The sequence below is a fragment of the Vombatus ursinus genome, unplaced genomic scaffold (assembly GCF_900497805.2).
Source record: "Vombatus ursinus unplaced genomic scaffold, bare-nosed wombat genome assembly UNPS02004827.1, whole genome shotgun sequence".
NCBI classification, from domain to species: Eukaryota; Metazoa; Chordata; class Mammalia; order Diprotodontia; family Vombatidae; genus Vombatus; species Vombatus ursinus.
Window position 1 is genome coordinate 653,454 of NW_020944605.1, and position 27,111 is coordinate 680,564.

Here is a 27,111-nt window from a genome sequence, read left to right on the forward strand (position 1 = left end):
CATTTCCTCTAATGAATATTGGTGCAAAAATTTTAAATTTAATTTAATAAAATACTAGCAAGTTAACAAAGATCATACAGTATGATCAGGCTAGATTTATCCTAGGAATGCAAGGTTGGTTCAATATTAGGAAAACTATAAGCAAAATTGACCATATGAATAAAAAAAAACCAGTCAAAATCACATGATTACTTGAATAGATGCAGAAAAATCTTTTGACAAAAATACAACGTCCATACCTGTTAAAAATCCTATAAAGCACAGGAGTAAGTGGAAATTTCCTAAAAATGATAAGTAATATTTATCTAAAACCAAGAACAAGCATTATCTATAATAAGGAAAAGCTAGAAGTTTTTCCAATAAGATCAGTAGTGAAGCAAAGATGTCTATTATCCCTACTATTTATTATTGTAGAAATGCTAGTTGTAGCAATAAGACAAGAAAAAGAAATTGCAGAAATAAGCAATAGTCAATAGGGAAACAAAACTACCACTTTTTACAGATGATATGATGGTTTACCTAAAGATCTCTAGAGAGTCAACTAAAAAACTAATTGAAACAATTACTTCAGCAAAGTTGCAGAACATAAAACAAACCCACACAAATCATTGGCTTTTCTGCATATTACCAACAAAATCCAGCAGGAAAATATACAAAGAAAAATTCCATTTAAAATAAGTTCAGACATTATAAAATACTTGGGAGTCTACCTGACAAGACAAACCCAGGGATTATATGAACACAATTACAAAACACTTTTCTTGCAAATAAAGACAGATCTAAACAATTGGAGAAATAGTAATTGCTTGGGGCGAGGCTGAGTCAATGTAATAAAATGACAACACTATCTAAATTAATTTACTTATTCAGTGCCATACCAAAATACTAAAGTATTACTTTACAGAGCTGAAAAAAAAATTTCATTTGGAGGAAAAAAAATGGTTAAGAATTTTAAGAGGATCATTGAAAAAAAGAAAAAAAGGACAAGGAAAGGGGCCTTGCTGTACCAAATATCAAACTATGCTGCAAAGCTGTAAACATAAAAATTATTTGGTACTGGGTAAGTAATAGCTAGACTGATCAGTGGAACAGATTAAATGGATACGTAGAAGCAAATGAGCACAGTTACCTAGTGTATGATTAGCCCAATGACCCCTGCTCTTGGGAAAAGAGCTTACTATTTCACAAAAAACTTTTGGGAAAACTGGAAAGTAGTCTGACAAAAACTAGATACAGACTAACATTTGATACTGAATACCAAGACAAGTTCAAAATAAGCAAATTAGTGGCACAAGGAAGAAATTACCTGTCATATCTTCGGATAGGGGAAGATTTTATGACCAAACCAGAGATCGAAAGGTTTCTGGGAGATAAAATGGGTAATATTGATCATATAAAACTTAAAAGATTTTGTATAAATAAAGCCAATGCAGCTAAAATGAGAAGAAAAGTAGGAAACTGGGTTAAAAAAAACAACTTTGCGGCAAATTTCTTTGATGAAGATCTCATTTCTAAAATATATAAAGAGCCATTCCCCAAATGATAAATAGGCAAAGGATATGAACAGACATTTTTCAAAGGAAAAAAAAAATCAAAGCTGTCTATAGCCATATGAAAAAAAAATCTCTAAATCTCTAATAATTAGAAAAACACAAATTAAGACAACTCTAAGGTACCACCATACATTAAGATGGCTTAGATGACAGAAAAGGTAAATGACAAATGCAGAAGAGGTTGTGGGAAAACAAATACACTAATGTACTGTTAGTGGAGCTGTGAACTAGTCCAACCATTTTCAAAAAAATAATTTGGAACTATGCCCAAAAGGCACAGTTCTAAGCTGTAAGTTCTAAGTGTATACCCTCTGACCCAGAAATACTGCTACTATGTCTGCACCACACAGATCAAAGAAAGAGGAAAAGGACTTACACATACAAAAAATATGGCAGTTTTTTTTGTGGTGGCAAAGCACTGGAAATTGATAGGATGTCCATCAGTTGGGGAATGGTTGAACAAGTTATGATCTATAAATGTGATGCAATACTACTGTACTATAAGAAATGATGAAGGCAGTGGTTTCAGAAAAACCTGATCCACTGATGGGCTTCTGTTGAGCCCAACTCATACTGTTGTGAGTCCCTGAGAAATAGGAGAAGGGTTTGCCTAGTTAATTTTTCTGTCTAGCCCAGGGGTAAAAGTCAGAGGGTGGCCAATGGCATCCTTGGAAAAACTTGGAGATCATTATAGTCTTGGCTAAAAGTTTTGGTTTCACTCACTTACAGGTGGGTGTCTCCATGAGGGAGAGATAGTAGCCAAGGGACTTTGGAACAGGAAATGAGAAGCAGAGCAAGCAGAGGGAAGATGTTATCGTAGGCCCAGAGGCAGATTGCAAGCAAGCTGCTTATAAACTCTTTAGCTTCTGTAAACTCTTTAGTTCATCCAAATATATTTTTGCAGATGTTACATGTTACATAGCAGACACATCCTTTGAGTCTTTTGATTCTGGTGGCCAGCTTTCAGTTGCTGTTTGGTGCTAGTTTGGTGCATTTTTAATTGACCTCAGGCTCCACTGTGATCTCTTTGACTGGTGATCATTATTTTTGATCTGGTGACATCATGGCATGGATGTTCTGAGTCTGGGAAGGTGGTTGTCATTTTAACTGTGTCTGCTTTTTCCCCTTTTCTTTGATTAGGTATGTTTTATGTAAAGTTCTTCTTGGGTGGTTTATTTGTTAACTTAGAATGGTCATCTGGGACATTTATTCCTAAGTATATTATACAGTTTCGGTCCTAGTATGGCAATGGCAGGACTGGGATGGGGAATTGCCTTAGGTATTATTTGTTCTGCTTAGGCTTTGGGCCTTGAGGGGCCTGTTTAGGTTGCATGTCATTAATGATTTAAATCACATGTATACCCTTTAGTCATGGGGAATTGGAACAGGAATAGGCTGAATGCACTAAGGCTCACTTTTGGGGGAACCTTAAAAACCAGTATCAAGAAGAAAGGGAAACTCTTTGGATCTGAATTTGTTGATTCTTAGACAAGGTGCTATTATTGACTTGGATACACTCCCTTAGGCAAGGGCTTGGAGAGCTGCACCTGCATATGCTTGCTGAATGTCTACATGTTTTCACTCAGTGTTTGTTTATATTTAATAAAAGGGGCTTAAAATCACTATTTACCTTACTGACTCAATCTCTCCAGATCTGAATCTTGCATTTGGGGCTAGCCTGTGTATGACTCAGGACATCACTGTTTTCCAACAAAGACAGCAACTGATTCATAGCCTTCCCTGTGACATCTAGTCTCTCCACACTGTCTGTTCTCCCAGTCCATCAATCCCAATCTAGTTCCATTTTCCTCCCTTCACAGCTTTCACCCTATGCTTAGCCATTCTTTGACTCAATGTCATAGTGTCACTCAAACTTACCAACCCAAGCCCTGTTTTACCCACCATCCTCTTTCTTTGTTTCTATTAGCATGCTGCTTAATCCTGCTGGAGAAAGTCATTCGATCTTGCTGACTGGTTCAACTACGTATTTGTGTCTTTTTTTGTGTATTTGTATTTTGAATGTCACCTGGGTCATCAGTGCTACTTGACTCTCTATAACAATGCCTTCAATAGTTAGTCTCATCCTTCCCTTTCTTCAGGTAACTAAAACTGTTCCCTGGCCCTTCTCTCTCACCAGAAGAACTCATTTCTTATCTTACTGAACAAAAGAAAGGTTATCTGCTACAAGCTCCCTATTCTTCCCTCCTATAGTAGGTCTCAGACCACTTCTCTTCATTCTCTCCTCCCTAGTTCTTGTGTTTGAGGAAGAAATGTCAGTCATGCTCATGACAAGGCAACATCCTCTACTTGCATTTTTAATCCTCTCTTCATCTTTTGAAGGCATCTGTCCTCTTCCTCACCTCTTTCATCCTTCCACCTCTCTCTCATGTTCAAAATCTCCATATGTACTGAATGCTTTTAAATCTGTGACTCTAATCCTGCCTGCTGCCAACAAATATACTCAGGTCTTCCCCTTCCTTAAGAAACTGCCAAACTCAATATTTCTTATCCAATTTTTGTTCACAGGCTGTCCCCCATGCCTATAAAGCACTTCTTCCTTACTTTTGCCACTCAGAATCTCTAGTTTCCTTAAAAATCTCAACTCAGGGGTCATTTCCTAAACAAAACTTTCTTTGAGTCCCCTCCTCCCACGTTGTTCATACTCATTCATTCAGCGAATCTTATTTTTCCTTTTATATGTACGTTGCATCTTCCTGATAGAATATAAACTAATAGAGGGCAGAGAGTGCTTCATTTTTGTCTATTCCCAGAGCCTAGAAGGATGCCTTGTACTTAGTAGATGATTAAAAACATATATTGATTTGAATTCAAATGAAAGATCTTATTCCTTATTCTATTTAATCTCTAGTCCCACCCTTTCATCGGGAATGTCTGGATCTGAGGATCCATAAAGCATATCAAATCTCCCATTAGGAGAAATTCTGCTTTAGAGAATACTAGAAATTATTAAATACTTCATGAGAAATTGGGGGGAAAAGCCTATTCTCTGTTCTGGAAAGATGTTTACTTTTGCTCTGTTATTCATTCAATAACCATTTACTAAATGCCAACTACTTGAAGCACTAGGTGTTGGGAAGGTTGAAAGAAGATGTCTCCCTGGGAAGATCAGGGAAGTCTTAGATTTGAGTTGTTTTAGAGGATGGGTACGATTCAAGATGTTCAAAGACTACAGAGGAGAAATTATAGATCTAGAGTGCAATGTGAATAAGGACTCAGAGGCCGGAAACCACAATTCCAGAACACTCATGATGAAACATGCTATCCACCTCCAGACAGAGAAAGGTGATGAACTGAGTACAGACTGAAGCTTTTTTTTTTTTTTAACATGGCTAAGCTGGGATTTCTTTTGCTTGATTTTACATGTGTGTGATGGGTTTCGTTTTTCTTGTCTTCACAGTGGGTAGGGGAAGGGAAGTGGGAGGAAGACAATTCAGAACTGAAAATAAAATAAAACTGAATAAAAAAAAACAGAGACAGGTAAGTGCTAGATGTATACAAGTGACAGAAAGTGATGGAATCTGGCAGTAATTTATAACACATTGAGTAGAATAGTGTGGGGGAGGCTACAGAGTGTGGAATGCCTTGTATGATAGAACTTTTGTACTTTATTTGGTAGATAGGGTGCTATTGAAGGGTTTTGAGCAGAGAAGAGAATGAACAAATCAGTATTTATGGAGGAAATCTGAAAATCTTGAGAACATGTTGGAGCAGAGGGAAACTAGAGGTGGGATTATGAGATTATGAGACTGTTATATATAATTCAGGTGGGTTAGTAGTTAGGTAGACTTTATAGAAATTTGTAATTAGTTGCCTATGGGAGGAGTGGAAAGAGGAAGAATATATAAAACCAAGGTTTTGTGCATGGATCACAGGAAGAATGGTGATGCCATTGCCAGAAATAGTGAAGTCAGAATAAGAAGGTGGTTAAGGGGGAAATATAATAAGTTTTCTTTTGGACATGTTGAGCTTGAATTCGTAACCAGCTTCTCCCCTTCATTTATTAAGCACATGCAGAACACTATGCTAGATGTGTGTGTGTGTCGATGCAAAATAAGACCTTTCTTGCCATTTTGAGTAGGAGGATAAGACACATACTTACTTTACTATTTTCATTGAAATATGATTTCATTGATGGCACTACTCCCTCCAAATGTTTAGTTAGCAACCCACCCTTCTTCTCAATCTGTGTACTTCTTAGCCAAGTTCTCACTTAAATGTTCCATAGAAGTTCTACCTAACATTCTAGAGCTGCTTGTCTAAGCCTTCTCACACTTTAGGCACGCCATGTAGCTTCCAGGCTGTCCCGTTAAGACCTTGGTCTTGCCACAAGGCTAACTCATCTCTTTTCTTGGTTATACAACTACATGGTGTAGTAGACAAAGCACTAGACCTGGAGTCAGGAAGACCTGAGTTCAAATCTAGCTATGTGACCTTGAGCAAGTCACTTAGCTTCTGTCAAGTCACAACTTCTGCCTGTCTCAATTTCTCTCTTTGTAAAATGGGAATGATAATAGCTTTTACCTCCCAAGGTTGTTGTGGGGATCGAATGAGATATTATTTATAAAGTGCTTTGCAAACATTAAAGCAATATATTATTTTCATCATCATCACCAAATATTTTCTGTATGTTTTATAACATTTGTCACATGGAAATCATTAGTGGTAGTATCTTTCAGCCTATGTACATGTATTATGGGGAACCCATAATTTTGATTCTTCAATGATTTGGTGATCTAAAATTTGCAGTCATGTATTAGCCCTGGGAGAATATTACTGTTAAAAAAGATGGGATTTTCTGTAGGGAAGAGCTTAGGGTCTTTGAAATTTTAAGCAATTTTCTGAATATAATATAGTATACTGTCATCTTACTGTTCATAGACAATGCTGATTTCCAGATAGTCATATAGGTACAAAACACATGATCGTTCGACTTCCTTATCCTCTACCTCTCAACCCCTTTCTCTCATACATCTTACCTCTGATAACTTCCTTATTAGCCGTTGAAATGACTCCTCAAAGTCCTTATTCTTCCTACATAGCATTATATATGTTATATATATAACAGACAGAGACAGAGAGTGAGACAGAGAGAGAGTGAGAGAGAGAGAGAGAGAGAGAGAGAGAGAGAGAGAGAGACAGGCAGAAAAACATATAGGTGGACTAATGAAAATGATGGACTATATTGGTCATATATCCAGTTTCCTGTCATGTTCTGGACAATAGGCATAGGTTTCCTCTCTCTTCATAAGTAGCAAACCTTTAAAAACGGACACATAGATAACAATGTATTACAGTGTCTAATGCGGAAGAATAAGGACTTTGAGGAGTCATTTCAGCAGCTAATAAGGAAGTTATTAGAGGTAAGATGTATGAGAGAAAGGGGTTGAGAAGTATACAGAGGATAGGGAAGTAGAACCATCATGTGTTTTGCACCTATATGACTGGAAATCAGTTGATCAGTCAATCAACAAGTACTTATTAATCCTTTATTACATGCCATGAACTTTGCTAGGTGCTGGAAATACAAAGGTAAAAAAAAATCTCCCTGTCTTCAAGGAACTTAAATTTTATCAGAGGAAACAACATGTATACAAATGAGCTTATACAAAATATATAGGATTTTCATTTTGTGGGGAGATTACTAGCAGCTAGGAGGGTGGATCAGAAAAGGCTTTATGTTGAAGAGTTTTGCAAGGCAATCTTGAAAGTAATGTGTAGAATTTATTATATAATTCTAAATAACACAAAGTATGAAATGGAGATTCACAGTTTCATAGAGAATTCTCTTTTGTGTGTAGGGAAATAACCTTTTTTAGTGTTTAAGCCCAGAAAAAAAATAAAAAAAACAAAATTAAAAAAAGATGGGAGTTTAATCACAGTTTTGAAGTAAACAAGGGATTATAAGAGGCAAAGGTGAAGATGGGGTGAATTCTAAGGCATTAAGGACATTCAGGGCAAAGATGTAGAAATAGGAGATTTAGTATTGTGCATGAGAAATAGCAGATAGGGTAGTTTGGGAGGGAGGGAGGAAGGGAGGGAGAGAGAAAGAGAGAGGGAAGAAGGAGGTAGAGGAGGAGGTGGTGGAGGAGGAGGAAAAGGAGAAGGAGGAGGAAGAGAAGAAGAAGAAGAAGAAGAAGAAGAAGAAGAAGAAGAAGAAGAAGAAGAAGAAGAAGAAGAAGAAGAAGAAAAAGAAGAAGAAGAAGAAGAAGAAGAAGAAGAAGAAGAAGAAGAAGAAGAAGAAATGCATAATAAGACTGGAAATACATGTTGGGGCAAAATTGTTAAGGGTTTTAAAAATAAAAGAAAAAACTTTGGGGGCAGCTAGGTGGGGGGGGGGGGCAGCTAGGTGGCACAGTGGATAGAGCACCGTCCCTGAAGTCAGTAGGACCTGAGTTCAAATCCGGCCTCAGACCCAACACTTGACACGTACTAGCTGTGTGACCTTGGGCAAGTCACTTAACCCCAATTGCCTTACTAAACAAAACAAAACAAAACAAAACAAAAAAACAAAACTTTACATTTGATCCTAAGAGTGATAGGGTATTATTGGAGTTTACTGAGTAGGGGAGTTACTTGATCTGAACTGCACTTTAGGAAAATCACTTCGGCCGTCGTGTACAGGTTGGATTACAGTGAGAATACACTTGAATCAGGGAAACCCACTAGAAGGCTGTTGTAAAAGTCCAGGTGAGATGTGATGAGGACCTGAACTAGGGTGGGTGCTGTGTGAGTAGAAAGTACTTGACCCAAGAGATGTTCTGGCAGTAGAACCAACAAGACTTAGAGTGATTTGCTATATAAGGTGAGGGAAAGTGAGAGTCAAGTGTAACACTAAAGTTATGGATCTAGGCAACTGGAAAGATTTTGGTGCTCTTGACAGAAACAGGGAAATTTGGAAGAAGGGTGGGTTTGGAGGGGAATGATAATGATTTCTTATTTTGCACATGATAAACATGAGATGAATATGGGATGTCTAGTTTGAAATATCCAGTAGGCAGTTGGAGATGTGACTGGAACTCAAGAGTGAACCTAGGGCTAGGTAGATAGTTGGGATTCATTTGCACAGAAATAATAATTAAATCCATGGGAGCTGATGCAGTCCCTGAATGGGAGAATGTAGCAAGAGATCTCAGGACAGCACCTTTGGGTACACCCATTGTTAGGGATGATGAACAAGTAAAACTGAGCAGTGGTCAGGAAGGTAGAAGAACCTAGAGAGAAGACACAAGGAAAACTTAAAAAAGGGAAAGTAATGCAGGAAGAAGAGGTGGTCAAAAGCATAAAATGCTGCAGAGAGATCAAAAAAGATAAAGATTGAGAAAAGGCCAACACATTATTTATCATTTTGGAGAAAGCAGTTTCTGTTGAATGATGGATGAGGTTGGAGGTCATATAAAGAATTGAGGACTCAAAAGGAGAGAAAGTAGAAGTTGTAAATGTAGACAATTCCGCCCACCACCCCACCAGCCACTCTCACCCCAGGAGTTTGGCTGAAAAGGCAGCAGAAATATAGGAGTTCAGGAGATGTTAAGGTCTAGAGAATTTTTTTTAAGGATGGGGGAGACTTCAGTGTTTTAAAATTCAATGGAGAAGTCCAGAGGGCATAGGATCATAGGTTTGTGTGGAAGGGTTGACTTTGGAGAGAGAAGATAGGAGGAGGAAATGATATGAGAGCCCTGAGAAAAGAAATTTCGAACAGACTATTCCAGAGAAATGAAAATCAAGAACAAAGATCCAAAGTATGCAAAAACTAAAGAAAAACTTATCTGCAATTCCCCCAAACGACATCACAGTGACTATCATATTATTTCTTTGAGTCACATCAATCACATATATAGTAACTATTATTGGAAGGCTAAAAATGCTTATATAGAAACTTCAGAGAATCTCCAAGATGTGAGCAGATTTGGCTATTTTCAGATAGCAACTCAGATCCATGTGAGCCTTTGGAGTTTAAGGAGGTTGTGGTATGCCATTATATTCCAGAGAACTTTCCTTGATGTAGACATTCAGAGCCATTTATGTTGTTATACTCCCGTCCTTTTGGAAATCTAGTTTGCCATGGCTATACTTATTATTTCCTTGTTGCCTGGGGGTCAAGCTTCTGCTGTAGGGCTGATCCTGAACATCGACAGAGACCTATAATGGTACCATAGTCAGAGGGAGAAGTGTCCTTGACACAGACTATGCTACATCTCTATTATAAGAACTTTCTGAAGTTTTGCCCCATCTAACATAGGATGAGTCTGAGAGCCCCAGACATCCTGGAGCTTTCGATCAAGGTATACAGGTCAAATTCTACTTCAACAAATAAATATCTTTACAAGGAAAATTTCCAAAGAAATTTTCAAGTTCTGGGCAATGGTCTACTTCAAGTAATGCTTGATACAATAGTTCATAAATGTCAGCAATGTAAATAACAAGTATAGTCTCTTGGAGTTAGTAACAATGGGATTTACCTGTAATTTGATCCAAATTCCACAACTCACTCAGAGAATCCATTATTTTCCTCTGTTTTTCTTGATCATTTCATAGTTGGACACCATCATGATACTTTATTGGTAGGACTGGTCATGGGCAATTAAAGGATATGGAACAATCTTGTATTTAACCTATAACCTAGGTCAATACATCAAAGACCTCTGAGAATTCCCTCCATGGATGTAGATGGCAATCACTCTATATCTTAGTAGATAAATCTTAAAGAGTTGCCTCAGGCTAAGAGAGGTTAAATGATTGGCCCTTGCTCACATAGCTAATAAATGTGAAAGTAGAACTTAAATTCCATTCTGACTGGCTCCAAGTCCAACACTCCACTATGTTTCACTGTCTCTCCAACTATGACCTTTAACCTATAAAAAAGACAGTCCCCACCCCACAGAAGCTTTATACACTAAAAGCCAAAATTCAATCAGAAACAGAAATTGTGGGTTTGCCAAATATCTTTTAAGACAATTTTCTTTGAATGGAATGATTTCTTTTTAATTTATGCTAGAAGGGCAATGGAAGAAAAAAAAGTTCTGGAAAAATTATAAATGAGAATGATAACAGGAGAAGAATGAAGTTAGAGAAGGACAACATTGTAGATTCTGGTAAAAAATGTAAGGCAGGGAGCACTAGAGTCACTTGTACATAGAGACTGTATATTTGTGTATATACATAGACATACACATGTATGTAAAACAAACACATACATATTTATCTACACGTATAGGTATGTATATATGTGTATATATACATATTTTTTTTCTTTAAGCACGCACCAAACTAAATCCTTTATATTAAGTCTTGTGGAGTGAATCACTTGAAGCAGGAGTAACAACTTAAAAAAAATTAGAGTAGACAAAACACTTGAGATTATATTAAAGGAGGCAATTGTGCATCAGCAGCAGAATGAACAAGATGACCTAATTGGTCTTCCTCTTCTAATGTTCTGAGCTTCTCCACCAAGTTATATTTCAATATGATTTGTTGCTCCACTGTGGTTGGCGCAGATGACTATAAAACAGCTCTTAATTCTCATCTCCAAAGATGCAATGAACAGGTTAAGTAATGAAAGCTAAAAATGACTTACTGGAAAGGAAGTGCTGGGATGTGGGGCCAAAGTCCCTGTGGGCTTCATGCAACTGCCTGATGCGCTCATCAATGGCCACCTGGGAGGAAGAGGAGAAAAATGACTATTCTCTCGTCACATATAATGAGGAGCAATTAAAATAACTTTGCCCTTTTTGTAAAATCTTTTGGGTTTGGAAGGCTGAGAATACTACAGCAACCATTTATAACCCCAGAGTTTTAATACCCACTTACTGCACATGGTCTTTGAGACTCGTTTTTATCAAACTAAGGCCAAAACAAAAAGATTTTCCTCTCTCACCAATGTTTAAATGGGTAGTTTGTACCCTCACTTCTTTAGCTTTCCATAGATGAACTACGATACCAATGAACATCATTAGAAAAAAAGCTGCAAATTCCAAACCTTTCATGAAACTGAGGTGAGTGACCAGGTTAAGTTTTTTCCTATTTATTACCATAATGCAGTGTTAAAAAAAAGAACTTGAAAAGTATATTGCCTATCTCAATCAGCTAACTTTCTTTAATTATTTCCTAAAGTTTGTGTGTTGTTGTTGTTAGTGCATAATATTATCAATGGAGTAGAACCAAGGTCTAAATTGTAATGGAATATTCTCAGATTTCCTCATTTCAAATTGCATTGGGGGGGGTAAATAGGGGGATAGCTGGGAGATCTAACCTTGGCTATTGTAGCATATAAATGACTATTTTTTCTCTAATAAGTAGGCATATAAAATACATTTAGTAGTGATCTGCAAGACCATTAAATTCTATCCTGAAAAAAACAAAACTGAAGGAAGTTTCAAGGAAAGTTGGCATGTTCTTTCACATGTTCCTTAGTAAATCTAACATCTTTAGCCATTCAAGTTTCAAAAACCTACAACTAGTACTACAGGGCTGCTCTAAATGGTGTTGAGGACTCCTAAGAGGCACAGTCCATATCAGATCTGGTCCATAGGTTTTGATCTCCTTGAGAAAGAAATCTCTCAGGTACTCTAAAGAAAGACAACTCTAGACCTCCAATCAAATTGCCAGAGTAGCTACAGAGATAGCTTTTCCTCTTTCATTTTCTCCCTCTCTTTTATAATCTCTCTCTGAACTCATACCTTAATTAATATGAAACTGATCTGCACTCTGAGGTGGATGGGGCAAAAATCTAAAGGATTATAGGATCATAAATGTAGATTTGATCATTTAGTCCATCTCTATCATTTTTAGACATGAAGAAAATGAGGCCCAGGGGATTGGATAACTTCCCCAGGGTCAAGGCAGTAATTATCAGAGGTGAGCCTTGAACCCAGGTCCTCCAACCTAGACTCAATACTCTTTCCACTATAAAATACATATGGTAGATCATGAGCATCCATACTAACAGAACACTTCCTATAGCATGTCATCATGGCATATGCTACATTATTATACATTACGTGATGCTACGACAAAGGATAAATCCATTAAACTCAATGAAAATCTGTCAACTCTGTGAAAGAAATAAAATTTGTTTGTATAATTTTGAGTAGATAAAACAATTATCTAATTTAATTGCCCAACCAGTTGTTTAGAGAATAAATATAATCTAAAACTGTTTATATATCTTTGAAACTTTCACATTTTATAGTCCAATGGAAGTGTTAGTGTTGATGAAGAATGGGGCAACAAAACACCATGTTAAAGAAGAGTGAAAACAATACACAGTAATCAATGAATTAAATTAAAACTGAAGTAAAAATTAATCCTTATTCACAGATCTGACCACATCACTAGTATGCTTAAAACCCTTCATTAGCTTCCTATAACCTTCCAAAAAAAGTCCTAACCCCTAACCCCTTACCTTTGAATGAAAGGTCTTCTACATTAAGATGCTAATTATCTTAATAGCCTATCACATTACTCCCTCCCATATATTCTACTCTCTAGAAAAAGTACACTATTTGTCATCTCCTGAACATGTTCCGGGCTTTTGTGTTTCCAGGTCTTTGATTACATATTTCCTACAACTGGAATATCCTTCCCATTCTTAACCCCATCTGTCCTTTAAGTTCCTACTCAAAAGCTGCTTTCTCCAAGAAATGTTTTCTAATCATCCCAATCAGAAATAATACTTCTTTGGACCTAGCATAGCATTCTCTACCCTGTGACATTTTGTTGACTTAGGGGTGCCTGGCAGTAGAAAGAAAAGAAGGAAGTACAAAAAGAAATAAGCATTTATTAAGCACCTACTATATACCAGGCACTGTACTATGTGCTTTACAAAAATCTTATTTGATCCCCACAACAGGAGGTAGGTGCTATTATCATCTTCATTTTACAGCTGAAGAAACTGAAGCAGATAAGTGACTAGCTCAGGGTTACACAGTAAATATTTGAGGCCAGATTTGAATTGAGGTCTTCTTGACTCCAGAACTAGCTAAGGTGATTAAGGAATAAATATCCCATCACTGAGTAACATACAGTGGTAGATATCAATGGGACTAGCAGTCACCATCAATTTTTAATTTCCCCATTCTATACCCAATTTTGTTAAGTACTTCAAATGAGAAGAAATCAAATTTATATTTCTCTCAACCCAAATTACTTTGGAAAATGCTGGAGGGTGGGATTTAAATAAAATATGCACTATATTAGAAAATGGAATATAAAGAAAACAATGTCTTCAAATAGCTATGGTATTAAATTCAAGGTATTTCTAGTCACAAAATTATCTTTAGGTATAAGGTAGAATAGAAATCAAACAAATGCACAAATGATTAAACAAATTAATAGACTTAAAATAAAAAAACCCTATGCATATAATACCCACATGGTCTATTGCTAACTATAAAAAGAATACTTTATTCTGTAGGTATCTATGTAATCCAAAGAAATTTTAGGAGTTAAAGCAATAGGTTTCACAAATTAGGACTTTGTTGGCTATTTTTAAATCCACCTTGAAGATTGTGGTCCTAGGGCAAAGGAGACAAAAACAGAATTGTATATCCATCACTATTTTGCTGAGATAAATGGCAATCTTTTGCTTATTTATTCGTTAAATAAATTAATACTTGGTATGTTATAGAGATAGTATGGCCTAATATGAAGAATGTTCAGTTTGAAGTCAGAAAGGCTACGGTTCAAATCATGTTCCTGGCACTTATTAGCTCTGTGACCGTCAAGACACTTAATCTCTTTGAGTCTCAGGATTTATCTATTAAGTCACAAACAGAGGAGAGAGTTCCTACATCAGAAATTGTCCAATGATGACAAATTGCAGATCTTTGCTGTATTCGTATACCTATTAATGTGCTAAAGGTCCTAAGAAATGCAAGATATGGCTCCTGGTCCTTTAGAGGCTTGTGATAGGGATGGGGAAAGGGATGCAGTGGATAGAGCCCTGGAACTGGCATCCGGAAGACCTGGATTCAAATCCAGCCTGAGATACTTACTAGCTGTGTGATCTTGTGTCACTTAACTTCTGTTTGCCTCAGTTTCCTTAACTGAAAAATGGGGATAATAACAGCACCTACAAGGTTGAAGGGCTGTCCTGAGGATCAAATGAGATAATGTATAAAACACTTAGCATAGTTCTTACCACATAGTAGGTGATATATAAATGCTTATTACCTTCCTTCTCCCTCCCTCTCCTGCCCCCACTCCCATTGTAAGCTCCTAGAAGGCTGGAACCATATCTTATTATTCCTTAGTATGCCCAGTGCCTAGCCCAATGCTTTGTATATTGTAGATAGACCACAAACCTTTTTTTAAGAGGCTACTTATTAATTAATTTGTCAGTATTTATTTAATTATAAATTTAATTTAATTAATCTATGAATAAACAAACCTCTTCCTTATTAAGAGACTACTATGAGCCAGGCACTATGCTAAGCAGTGAGGATACAAAGAAAGGCTAAACACACACACACACACACACACACACACACACAATCAAACCGTACTCTCTCAAGTAACTCATTGTCTAGTGGGGGAGACATCATGCATACAACTATGCACGAACTAGATGTATGCAGGATAAAATGGAGATAATCCACAGAAGGAAGGTCTTAGCATTAAGGGGGATCAGAAAAGGCTTCCTGTAGAAGGTAGAATTTTAGCAGGAACTTGAAAGAAGTCAGGCAAATCAGGAGGCAGAGATGAGAGCGGAGAGTGTTCCAGGCATGGCGCATGACCCAGAGTCAGTAAATGGAGTGTCTTGTGTGAGGAATAGTACTTAGTAAACCTGCTGAATCAAACTGACCTGAAATGAATAACTGGTATACTAGGAGGATAGTGGCCCTACTGATAGAACTAGGGAAGTTGAGAAGGGGCAAGCAGAGTGAAAATGAAGAGTTCAGTATTACATATTTTGAGTTTACAGGAATGATAGCAGGACACCTACATGCGGATGTCCTACAGGGAGCTAAAGATATAGGACTGGCTCTTAGGTGAAAGTTTGGAGTTAGAAGCACAGGTTTGTCACCACAGAAGTAGTATTGTGATTGGAGTCACAAGAAAAAAAAAACAGCACTGAGGAATGCAAATTAAAACAATTCTGAGGTACTACCTATTATAATTATAATTATAATACCTATTAGATCGGCTGATAGGACAGAAAAGGTAAATGACAAACGTTAGAGGGGATGTGGGAAAAATGGGATATCAATGCACTATTGGTAGAGTTGTAAACTGATTCAGCCATTCTATAGTGCAATTTGGAACTATGCCCAAAGGGCTATAAAATCATGAATACCCTTTGACCTAGCAATATCATTACTAGGTCTGTATCCCAAAAAGATAACAACAAAAAGCAGGTCTTTTCTTGGGACAAAGAATTGGAAATTGAGGGGATGCCTATCAGTTGGGGAATGGCTGAACAAGTTGTGGTATGGGTTTATGATGGAATACTATTGTACTCTAAGAAATGATGAAGCAGGATGCTCTCAGAAAAACCTGGAAAGAATTACATGGGCTGATGCAAAGGGAAAAGTACTTTATACAAAGTAACAGTAATACTGTAAGATGATCAGTTATGAATGATTTGGCTATTCTCAGCAATATAACAATCCAAGACAACTCTGAAGGACTTCTGATGAAAAATGCTATCCATTCCCAGACAGAGAGCAAGAACTGATGGTGTCTAAATGCAGATTGAAGCATACTTTTCAAAAATTTTTCTTGAGTTTGCCGTTGTTGTTTTTGTCTATGTTTTCTTTCACAACATGTTTATTATGGAAATGTTTTGCATGATTACACAGGTATAACTTATATTGATTTGCTTGCCTTCTCAAATGAGGGGGTTGTGTGGGGAGGTAGGAAGGGAGAGAATTTGGAAATCAAAAGTTTTAAAAACAAATGTTAAAAATTGTTTTGACATGTTGTTGGTGAAAAATAAAATACTAAAGAAATGTTAACAGTAAAATTTATTTTTAATTAAGAAAAATTAAAAGAATAAAAAGCAGAGCACTAAGAGAAAGAAAATCCTGGGGCCAAGGACTGAGCCTTGAGCCTTGTGCATTATAGAGGAATGAATGAGAAATTATTTATTAAGTGCTTACTATCTCTAAGGACTCTGTAAGCACTAGGCAGATAAATTAAAAAAAATAGACTGCCTCTTCCTTCAGGAACTTAACATTTTAATAAAATAGAGATAGGGAACTCCCATTTAGGGCCCCTTCTTTCCTCTGACATTACTACCACTCTGCTATGACCCTATTGCAAGCCCCCATCACCTCAAGCTTGGACGATTGAACTATTGCAATAGCCAGCTAGTTGCTCTCCGTGACACAAGTCTCCCCATTCCAGATCATCCTCCACTTAGCTATTAGACTGTTCTTCCTTAAGCACAGGTCTGACCATATCAATATACAACAAATTTCAAGGGCTCCCTATTACCTCCAGAACCAAGGCTTTTAAGGCCCTATATAACCTGGCCCCTTTCTACCTTCCTGGTCTTTCTAGACTTCTTTCTCTCCTCCATGTATTCTGTAGTTTGTGTCACTGGTCTTCTTGTTCCTAATTCTAGTGCCTTCCTTTTCTTATTGATTTCCTATTTATCTTGCATATAGCCTGCTAGTACATAACTGTTTGCTTGTTGTCTCCCTTATTAGATTGTGAGCTCTTTGCGTGTAAGGACTGTCCCTTACCTCCTTTTGTATTCTCAGCACTTAGCATAGTGCCTGGCATACAGTGGGTGCTAAATAAATGTTTATTGACTTACTGTTCCTCTCATAGGACTCCCTATTTCAACTCCCAGCATTTCCTCTGACTGTTCCCCATGCCTAGAACTTTCCCCTCCTCATCTCTATCTCCTGGCTTCTTGAACGTCTCAGCTAATGTCCTACCTCCTGCAAAAAGCCTTTCTGACTCTTCTTTAATCTTAGCACCCTTTCTCTGCCAATTATTTTCAATTTATCCTCTCTATATTTTGTTTATATATATACAGTCATTCCTTCCATATCACAATTTTCCCCATCATGGTTTTGATTTGTTGCGGGTTGGCATAAGAAGTGAAATGGGAATTTGGGGGGAGTTTTGCAGAAGCTGCAGAAGACATGCAAAAACCAGCAGACGACACAGAACCTATGACCAAATACTTAACCCAAATTTTACAGTAAGGTATTATAAACACTCAATAAAAGAAAAAGAAAAAAATTGGACTTCTTTTCTGGTAAAAGGGAGGGTCAAAAAATTTAAGCAGATTTTCCAGATCATGGGAGTGATGCACTCTCCCCCCCATCCCTGAGATGTGGAAGGAATAACTATAGTTGTTTGCAGATTGTCTTCCGTATTAGATTGTGAGCACTTTGATAGCAGGGATTGTTTTTTGCCTTTCTTTGTACCTCTGATGTTTAGCATAGTTCCTGACACATAGTAGGCACTTAATGAATACTAGTTGATTGACTGAAGGCAGTGAGGATCAGCACATGGTAGCAAGCCAGCTATCAAGAAGATGACCAGGTATGGGGCCTGCCCAAAATACTGGGCCAGGTACACCAGGCACCATTCAGTATATGCATCTAAAAGTGCTCAAATCTTCATGGTTAAGAGGTACAAAGAGGAAGAACAGCCAGGAGTGGTCAGAGACTTGAGGAAAACCAGTTTGCTTTGAGTGTAAGGCTTATTTTATGATGTTGAAAAAGGTATAAAGAATTATGTGCCATTGTTTTGTTTTTGCAATGGGCATTTTTTCGTGAATATTATCTAATCTGCAACTCCAATATTTTAAAATACATATTAAGAAACTGGTATTCTTTATGTCCCAGTTACATATAGAACTGACTGTGTGCCTTTGAGTATTCATGATAATTCACTATAATTCTTTAGGAGATTACAGAGTCAGAGAATATCAGGGTTAGAAATCTTCTCAGAGGTTATTTAGCAACCTGCATATGAATAGTAATTAGTTTTATGACCCCCTTGACAAGGGGATTTCCAACCTTGATCTAATGATGGAGAACTCATTATCTCCCATGACAGCTTGTTTCAACTCTGGATGGCTTTCATTGTTAAGAAGATTTTCCCTATTTGGAACTGTTATTTGCCTTTCTGTAAGCTCCATTCATTACTCCTGTGCTCTGAGGCCAAATTAAAAAAAGGGCGGGTTTCTACTTCACATGGAAGTTATCCCAATACTTGCTAACGTATTCCCTTTAAATTTTCTCTCCTCTGAACTACATATTCCCTATTCCTTCAACTGATCTCACCATTTAGGTCAGCCCCTTTGTGTGCATTCCAGTTTGTCAATGTCCTTTTAAAAATATGGTACCAAGAACTGAACAGAATATTCAGATGTGGTGTGATGCCTGTGGAATATAGCAGTACAATCATCTTCTTTGTTTTGAACAGTATGCCTCTATCTGTTCAGCCAAGGATTACATACTTTTTTTGGCTCCTTTGTCACATTGTTGATTCATGTTGAGCATGTATATAAAAGTATATTTCCATCCCCCAGATCTTTTTCACATGAACTGTTGTCTAGCCACATGCCCATCATGTACTTATGCAATTTTTTAAAAATCCAAATGGAGGCTATAGGATGTTTCTTTATCCAATTTCATCTTACTATATTCAGCCTGTCATTCTAGCCTGTCAAGATCTTTTTGGATCTTGATTCTTTCATCCAGAGCATTAACCATCCCTCCCATCTTTTATCATTTGCAAATCTGATGTATCTACTTATATTTTCTTCCAAGTTGTTGATAAAAATGTGGAATGGCACAGGACCTAAGACAGATCCTTGAAGCAAGTTAGTGGAGAACTTCCACCATGGTGACAGCATGATGCATATGAAAATCTACCTTCTTTAGTAATTGAAATATTTATATATAATACTTTATAAAAACAATAATTAGTTGGCCTAGAAACTTTCTTCTTATCTGTTCCTGTCCTAATTGCTAAACTATAAAATTTAAGTGCTATGTAAACTATTATATTATTACCTGATTTTTTTTCATTTATGATTAGTAGGCTGTTATATACACAGGCTCTTCCCTTTCTACTTCTCTATCATAGATGTTTCATCTTCTAACACCTTGAGAGGAAAGCATAAGCTTTGAAAAATATTACCTCTGCCTTTAATTAAAGTGAACATTAAGTTAAATAAAGCTAGCAAACTAAAATAATGACATAAATAAGAAAATACTTTCTTTAGAAGACTTCCTGTCCACTCCTTCCCCCCAATTCTTACATCAAAATGTGGCAAATGAAGTTTGATGTGATTTTTTTAAAAATAGGATGGCATTTTGTTTGTTTGTTTGTTTGTTTTTTAGTGTTTTTCTATCCCTATTTTCTGGAAAGATGAATTAAATTTATACCTCATTGTCTGAAAAAACTGATAATGGATAACAGTCAAAAGAAAATCTGGGCCATGTAGATCCTAAGAAGGGCTTCAAGTAAATCTAAGTGTAGACACTTGTTACTTAACCTTCCTTCAAATTCTAGAAGGTTTCCTCTTTTCTTTTTAATCTTCAATTAATTACTTTTTCTGCTTTAAAAATATTTGAAATAGATTCAGGTGAGCAAAGGATTCCTTTCTAGATATAAAGAAGAAAAAAGAAAAATTCAATAAACAAACCGTTCAATTACATGATTTTCCCCAGCTTTCAACATCCTTACAGGCTCTAAATACAAAAATCATTTTTACTTCTGTTCTTGTGTAAAATGTAGCTGGGTAGCCACATGTAAGTTTTTCTGTTTTCTCAGTTCTTTTGACCTTTGATAAATGTACATGGTCACCCAGAGACCAGACTCACGCCCACATTAATGAGCTCATAACAAAGTCTCCCTTTGTGCTGCCAGGCTAACCAATAAACCATGAAAATGATGCCTCTCTTCAGTCCATTCATCACTTTTTGCTTTGTAATTTTGCAGTTTATACAGTTTGAAAAAAAGTCCTTAATAATTTATTTCAGCTTCCAAATTCTTACTTGAAACACATATAAATATATCTGCAAAAGTTATATGGAAAACTCTCCAGGGACTGATTATAGGTTCTGTTAAAATCATTTTAACCTGTTTTCTTTTGAGGTAACACTGGAAAACACTGGTCTAAAATTTGTTTTTACAGTGGTGTTTGTGTAATTTAAATCTACTTTGCACAAGAAAATCCCAGGGCTTCTGAAAAGCAATGAGTGGTGAACTGTCTTTTTTTTTTTTTTAATTTTTAACATGTTTTTAAACCTTTGGGTTACAAATTTTCTCCCTTTCTCCCTCCCCACCCACCCTCATTGAAAAGGCAAGCAACTCGATACAGGTTATAGATGTGTAGTTATGCAAAACACTTCCATAGTAGTCTTGTTGTGAAAAACTAAGTATATTCTCCTTCATCCTATCCTACCCCCCATTTATTCTATTCTCTCTTTTGACCCTGTCCCTCCTCAGAACTGTTTGCTTTTGATTATCCCCTCCCTCAATCTGCCCTCCCCTCTATCAACCCCCTGCTCTCTTGTCCCCTTCCCCCCTTATTTTCCTGTAGAGTAAGATAGATTTCCATACCCCATTGTGTATGTTATTCCCTCCTTAAGCCAAATCCTATGAGAATAAGATTCACTCATTCCTTCTCACCTTCCCCCATTTTCCCTCCACTGTAAAAGCCTTTTCTTGTCTGTTTCCTGTGAGATATTTTACCTCATTCTACTTCTCCCTTTCTCCTTCTCCCAGTATAATCTTCTCCCACCCCTTAATTTTATTTTCCAGATATGACCCCTTCATCTTCAACTCATCCTGTGTCCTCTATCTATCTGTCTATACAAATATATAATTTTTTCCCTTCCACTACCCTAATACTAACAAAGGACTCATGAGTTACAAATATCATCTTTTCCCTGTTAGGAATGTAAATAGTTCAACCTTAATAAGTCTCTTATGATTTCTCTTTTCTGTTTACCTCTTCCATGTTTCACTTGAGTCTTGTATTTGAAGGTCAAATTTTCTATTCAGCTCTGGTCTTTTCATCAAGGATGCTTGAAAGTCCTCTATTTCACTGAATGACCATTTTTACCCTGAAGGATTATACTCAGTTTTGCTGGGTAGGTGATTCTAGGTTGTAGTCCTAATTCCTTTGCCCTCTGGAATATCATACTCCATGCCCTCTGGACCCTTAATGTAGAAGCTGATAAATCTTGTGTTATCCTGATTGTGTTTCCACAATACTTGAATTGTTTCCTTCTGGCTGCTTGCAATATCTTCTCCTTGACCTGGGAATTCTGGAATTTGGCTACAACATTCCTAGGAGTTTTCCTTTGGGAATCTTTTTCAGGAGGTGATCGGTGAATTCTTTCAATTTCTATTTTGCCCTCTGGTTCTAAAATATCAGGGCAGTTTTCCTTGATCATTTCTTGAAAGATGATATCTAGGCTCTTTTTTTGATCATGGCTTTCAGATAGTCCAATAATTTTTAAGTTCTCTCTCCTGGATCTATTTTCCAGGTCAGTTGTTTTTCCAATGAGATATTTCACATTCTCTTCTATTTTTTCATTCCTTTTGATTAGTGTTACAGTGTCTTGATTTCTCAAATTGTCCCTATCTTCCAATTTCTCCATTCTAATTTTTAAGGAAGTATTTTCTTCAATAAGCTTTTGGACTTCCTTTTCCATTTGGCTAATTTTGCTTTTAAGGGCATTCTTCTCCTCATTGGCTTTTTGGACCTCTTTTGCCATTTGGGTTAGACTATTTTTTAAGGGGTTATTTTATTCAGTATATTTTTGGGTCTCCTTTAGCATCACTCTCAGTTTTTCCTCTACTTCTTTTACTTGCTTCTCAAAATTCTTTTTGAGCTCTTCCATGGCCTGGGACCAATTCATATTTTTCTTGGAGGCTTTGGAAGTAGGAGCTTTGGCTTCATTGTCTTCTTCTGGTTGTATGTTTTGATCTTCTTTGTAATCAAAGTAAGATAATACAGTCTGATGCTTTTTGCGCTGCTTGCTCATGATCCCAGCCAATTACTTGAGTTATAAATTCTTTGTTAAGGTAGGAGTCTGTTTCCAGTGTGGAGAATGTACTGTCCCAAGCTTCAGGGGTTTTGTGCAGCTGTCTTCAGAGATACTTCTAGGGACCTGTAAATTTTCAGTTCTTCCAAGGTGGTATGATTGGGAGGGGGCGGGGTGGGCAGGTGGGGTGTTTACTCCTTTCCTGGCCTGTGCTCTGATCTATGAGCACTCTTTTCTGTCTTAGAACTGTGAGGAGGGTTTCCTCTCCACAGCCACTACAAGCTCCACCATGCCAATGCTCCTCTTTGCCCCAGGACTGCCACCCAGAACTGTGACCCAGATCCAAGCACAGGCAAAGCAAGAGAATCCTGCACCAGCAGAGAGATACCTGCAATCCCCCTCTGATCAGCCACTCAATTCCCACTCAGTCTGTGGGCTGGAAGCTCAGGAGGTAGCCGCTGTCCCTGTCGAGCTGGGGGACTGGAGCTGAGACCACCGACTTCTCTCTCTCCCTGCTGACACAGACTTTTCCCACTGACCTTCCAAGTTGTCTTTGGCGTTCTTGGGTTGAGAAGTCTGGAAACTGCCACAGCTACCAGAGATTCAGTCCTCTGACTCTCCTGCTCCAGGGCCACTGCAGCCTGCGCGCCCACACCAAACTGTGCTTCTCTCCCAGCCTGGTGTGATATACCTTTACGATCAACCATCCAGGTTGTCTTGGGCTGGAAATTTGTTTTGCTCTGTCTTTTTGTGGGTTCTGCTGCTTTAGCATTTGTTCAGAGCCATTTTTTTATAGGTATTTGGCGGGGTTTGGGGTAGAGCTCAAGCAAGTCACTGCTTTTACTCCACCGTCTTGGCCTGAACTGTCTTATGTCCTGGAATTAACTTACATAGGAGGAAAAAGGTACATTAAATGGAGAAATTTCATTTTCTTGACTCCATTACAGTCAGTTATTTAAAAGAGTACACTCCTGATTTGACTATTGGAAAGATTAACCTATGGCAGAGTGCCTGTCAAACAAATGTTTATAAATATTTATCATTTTGATTTATGGTAATGTTGCTAATAGGTATCTGTCACTGGTGATTCTCTAATATTCCCCACAAAAAAGTAGCCCTATCCATCTCTTTTTAATCCTCTTTTCTCCCCTTCATTTTTCTTTCCTGCCCAACATCCTTATTTCTTATTTTTCCCTCTCCTCCCCATTACCCTATTTTCTTCTTCTTGGGACCATGCCTAAGACCTGCCTGTTGTACCTACAGATACTACTCCTACCCACTGATGATGTTTCCTTGAAGTTGTAGGGCACCTCAAATAGTGTCATTTTGTTAACTGGAATCTTAGATTATGAACCATCCAACTATGGTTTCTAGATGGAGCGACCGCTCTTATTCAGAAGAAGTCTTCAGTTAACTAGAAAGAATAGGACAGAATGAACAGCCAGTTCTACATCCACTTTTTATGCCTTTAGCTTTCCTTTCTCCACTTCTAAAACTAATTCTAAAAAGTTGTTCTTTTTTTTTTGACAAGATGATATAACTGACTCTTCTATGATTAAGTCAAATTGAGTTCATAGGTACATACAAAAGTGTAAGAAGGTATCATTAATTTCAGATAGAAAAATGGCATTCAACCTTCTTTATGATTTCCTTCTTCAAATCTGAAGAGTTAGAGTTAACTCCAAAGATTTTTTCCAAATGAAAAATATAAAGGGTAAGGAAGATATTAACCTTTTATGAAGAGGAAATAAATACCTTGTAGGAGGTATATTGTAGGAGCTATTTTCACATTAAGACCTAAGCAAAAACTGAAATGATTTACATGAAGGCTATAGCAATTCAGATTTTATCTTAACATAGGTATACTTTTAAATAATCTCATAATGTATTCTATCATTTGCAGCCAAAAAGAAGGCAAGTGACTCTCACCCCATTACATTAAAACATTTACATCTCAACTTAACATTCATATTTGTTCTACATTTAAAATATATCACTAACAGTAAAATCTTTTGAGGTCATTGGAGCATTCCCTAGAAGGGGCATTTTAGGGCACATAAAGCAGAATGTTCAAATGCTAATTACACAATTATTCTGCCTAGTATTAGAACACAGGGAAATTATCAGGGACCAGAAGTGGCAATTTGAAATAATTATCAATGGAATAAAATAGAACTGGTATCATGATCTGAAAAACAAATGTCATACAGTAGACATAGAACTAAGCAAACTCACTTTCAAAAATGGCTGAAATTGGTTGAAATTCTGAAGACAAATGGGAAGGAATACATTTGTAGGGGTTAAAAAAAATCCTTATCCCAGTCAAGAAACCTTGATGCTAAGTGCAACATTGTACTAGTTCATTTTCAGGAGGCTCCACTAATCATCATTTTAATGAAGGGAGGGGAGGAGAATTTGCTTAAGCATGCATATACAACTGAAATTAAATGAGAAACATAGCCCTTATTTAATCCCATGCCATGTTCACAGCATTTCCACTGCATCCTGACCTTGACTCCGATCATATCCAATTTGACTGCATATCAAAGAACACTGGCTTCCACAAGCCCCCTTTTAATGTTACCCAGCACTACTCCTTCCTTCAACTGAAAAGCTTCTTTCTATTTTTCCTCACTGACGTAGCAGGCTGTTCTTTACAAATCAATAAACAGGAAGATCTCATCTACTGTACTTCCAAATTTCTACAGAATCCAGTCACTCTCTGTTCCTTGCAAATCAGAAGATAAGGCAGCATTTTAGAAAGAACATTTTGTGTTCCTCAATGAAGGACAGAGGAAAGTGGAAATTGACATGCATTGTTTCTGGGCCATGGGTTGGTCTGTCTTGATGTAAAAGTCTGACAAACCTCTCTCAGTCCTGCATCTTTCTCTTTTTTCTTTCTTTTTCTGTTTTCCTTAACCTCATTCTACCCTTTCTCCTAGTCTTGCCACTTATCCTTCTTATTCCCTTCTCTCTGACCAAAGGTTGGCTGGCAACTAAAATATATTCTCTTCAAAGCTGAACAGAAACGACTTTTATATATTAATTGTATACAAATTAATACAGTACAGGAAACTTAAGGGAGTGGAGGGAGAGATAGACTAAAAGTAAATCACAAAATAGACTACATTTCTTAGGAGAAGTGCAAGACAGAATTTCTAGGTCATCATGGCACTAGGTGCACTTGGCTAAGAGATAATCTGAGTGACTTTATGAGATTCTTCCTTTCGCTAAAGCAAGAAATCCTAAAATCCATCAGGAAACGTGCACTGTACCTTGACTCTCTTTTTAATCCTCAAGTGAAACCAAGACAGCAAAGTGTAATAAAAATGCATATAGCCTCAGGCTTTGCGTCTTAGCACAGAGAGGGAAAAAATAAGCTTTTTGACTTAATATGTCTACTATGAATAATCAACCATTGCTTTCTGGGATCTTGTTTTATAATCCTAACACATAGTGCTGAACTTCATGTTCTTGTTGCAGAAAGAACAAGGGAAGGTTCTCCCTTACCTAGATGAGAAGAGAGAGGGGGAGAGGCAGGGGAGAGGTGGAAAGAGGGAGAGAGAGAGAGAGAGAGAGAGAGAGAGAGAGAGAGAGAGAGAGAGAGAGAGAGAGAGAGAGAGAGAGAGAGAGATCATACAATTTTTTAGTTTTATTTATTTTATTTTTAATTTATGGAATAAAACAAGCATTTCCATAACATAGTATAATAAAAACAAGAATATATGTTTTTGTTTTTTTTTGAAAAGGAGATGAAGATTTCAACTAACAGAAAAAGAAACAGTTATTATATATGGAAAATTGCAGGAGTTGTATCTCTTCTGCCTTACTGGGTGACACTTAAGTTATAGAACTATTAAATGAGGGGGAAAAAGAATATCACTCATAGAGTGAGATGAGGGATGAAGGAGACAAAGGAATGTATGATAATTCCAAAGTTTTGATCCTGCTTTGCAGGGAAAACAATGGTGCCATCACTAGAAATAGGGAATTCGGTAGGAAAAGCTGGTTGTGGAGGGCAAGATGACTAGAGGTGTAATGCCTTGATAAAACAAATGAATGAATGCTAAAATATAAGGCAGTGTGCAATGGGGTGGCAGAGATATTCTTTTCCCCAGAGCCCCTCAAATCACAAGTAGGTATTTGCACGTCCTGTGATATCCAGCTCAAATCTTAAGTACAGTTCACTTCTTTCTGGCATTCAAGTGACCTGCTCTTGGTACTGCAAATATCTTATTAGCAAGATATAAAGGAGGCTGTATTAGACAATTGGGTAGGTATGTACTGAGTATTTCTTATAAGGTCAGCACTGTGCCAGACAGTGTGAAAAGTTAAAAAAAAAAAAGCATATGGCATAGTCCTACTCTAAATTCAATTCAAAAAGATTTATGAACCAGCTATACTGAGCTAGATGCCAGAGATACAAAGACAAAAATCAAACAGTCTCTGCGAACAGAAGAGTTTGCATTTTACTGCCTTCAAGGAGCTTACAATCTAAAGAAAGGGAACAATCTAAAGTCAGGGAACAATTAAGTGATAACTTTTGTGCTATGGTTATCATCCCCAAC

The 27,111-nt window shown here is 37.1% G+C and overlaps 1 protein-coding gene across 2 annotated transcripts in view; it reads right to left on the bottom strand.

Moving 5' to 3' along the window:
• DMD (dystrophin) overlaps nt 1–27,111 on the bottom strand; it is a 2,133,690-nt gene that overhangs the window by 250,997 nt on the left and 1,855,582 nt on the right. For both annotated transcript variants that reach the window (XM_027841994.1, XM_027841966.1), the window contains one exon: nt 11,149–11,227. In XM_027841994.1, coding sequence (XP_027697795.1) covers nt 11,149–11,227 — 79 coding nt within the window. The remainder of the gene's footprint in view (nt 1–11,148; nt 11,228–27,111) is intronic.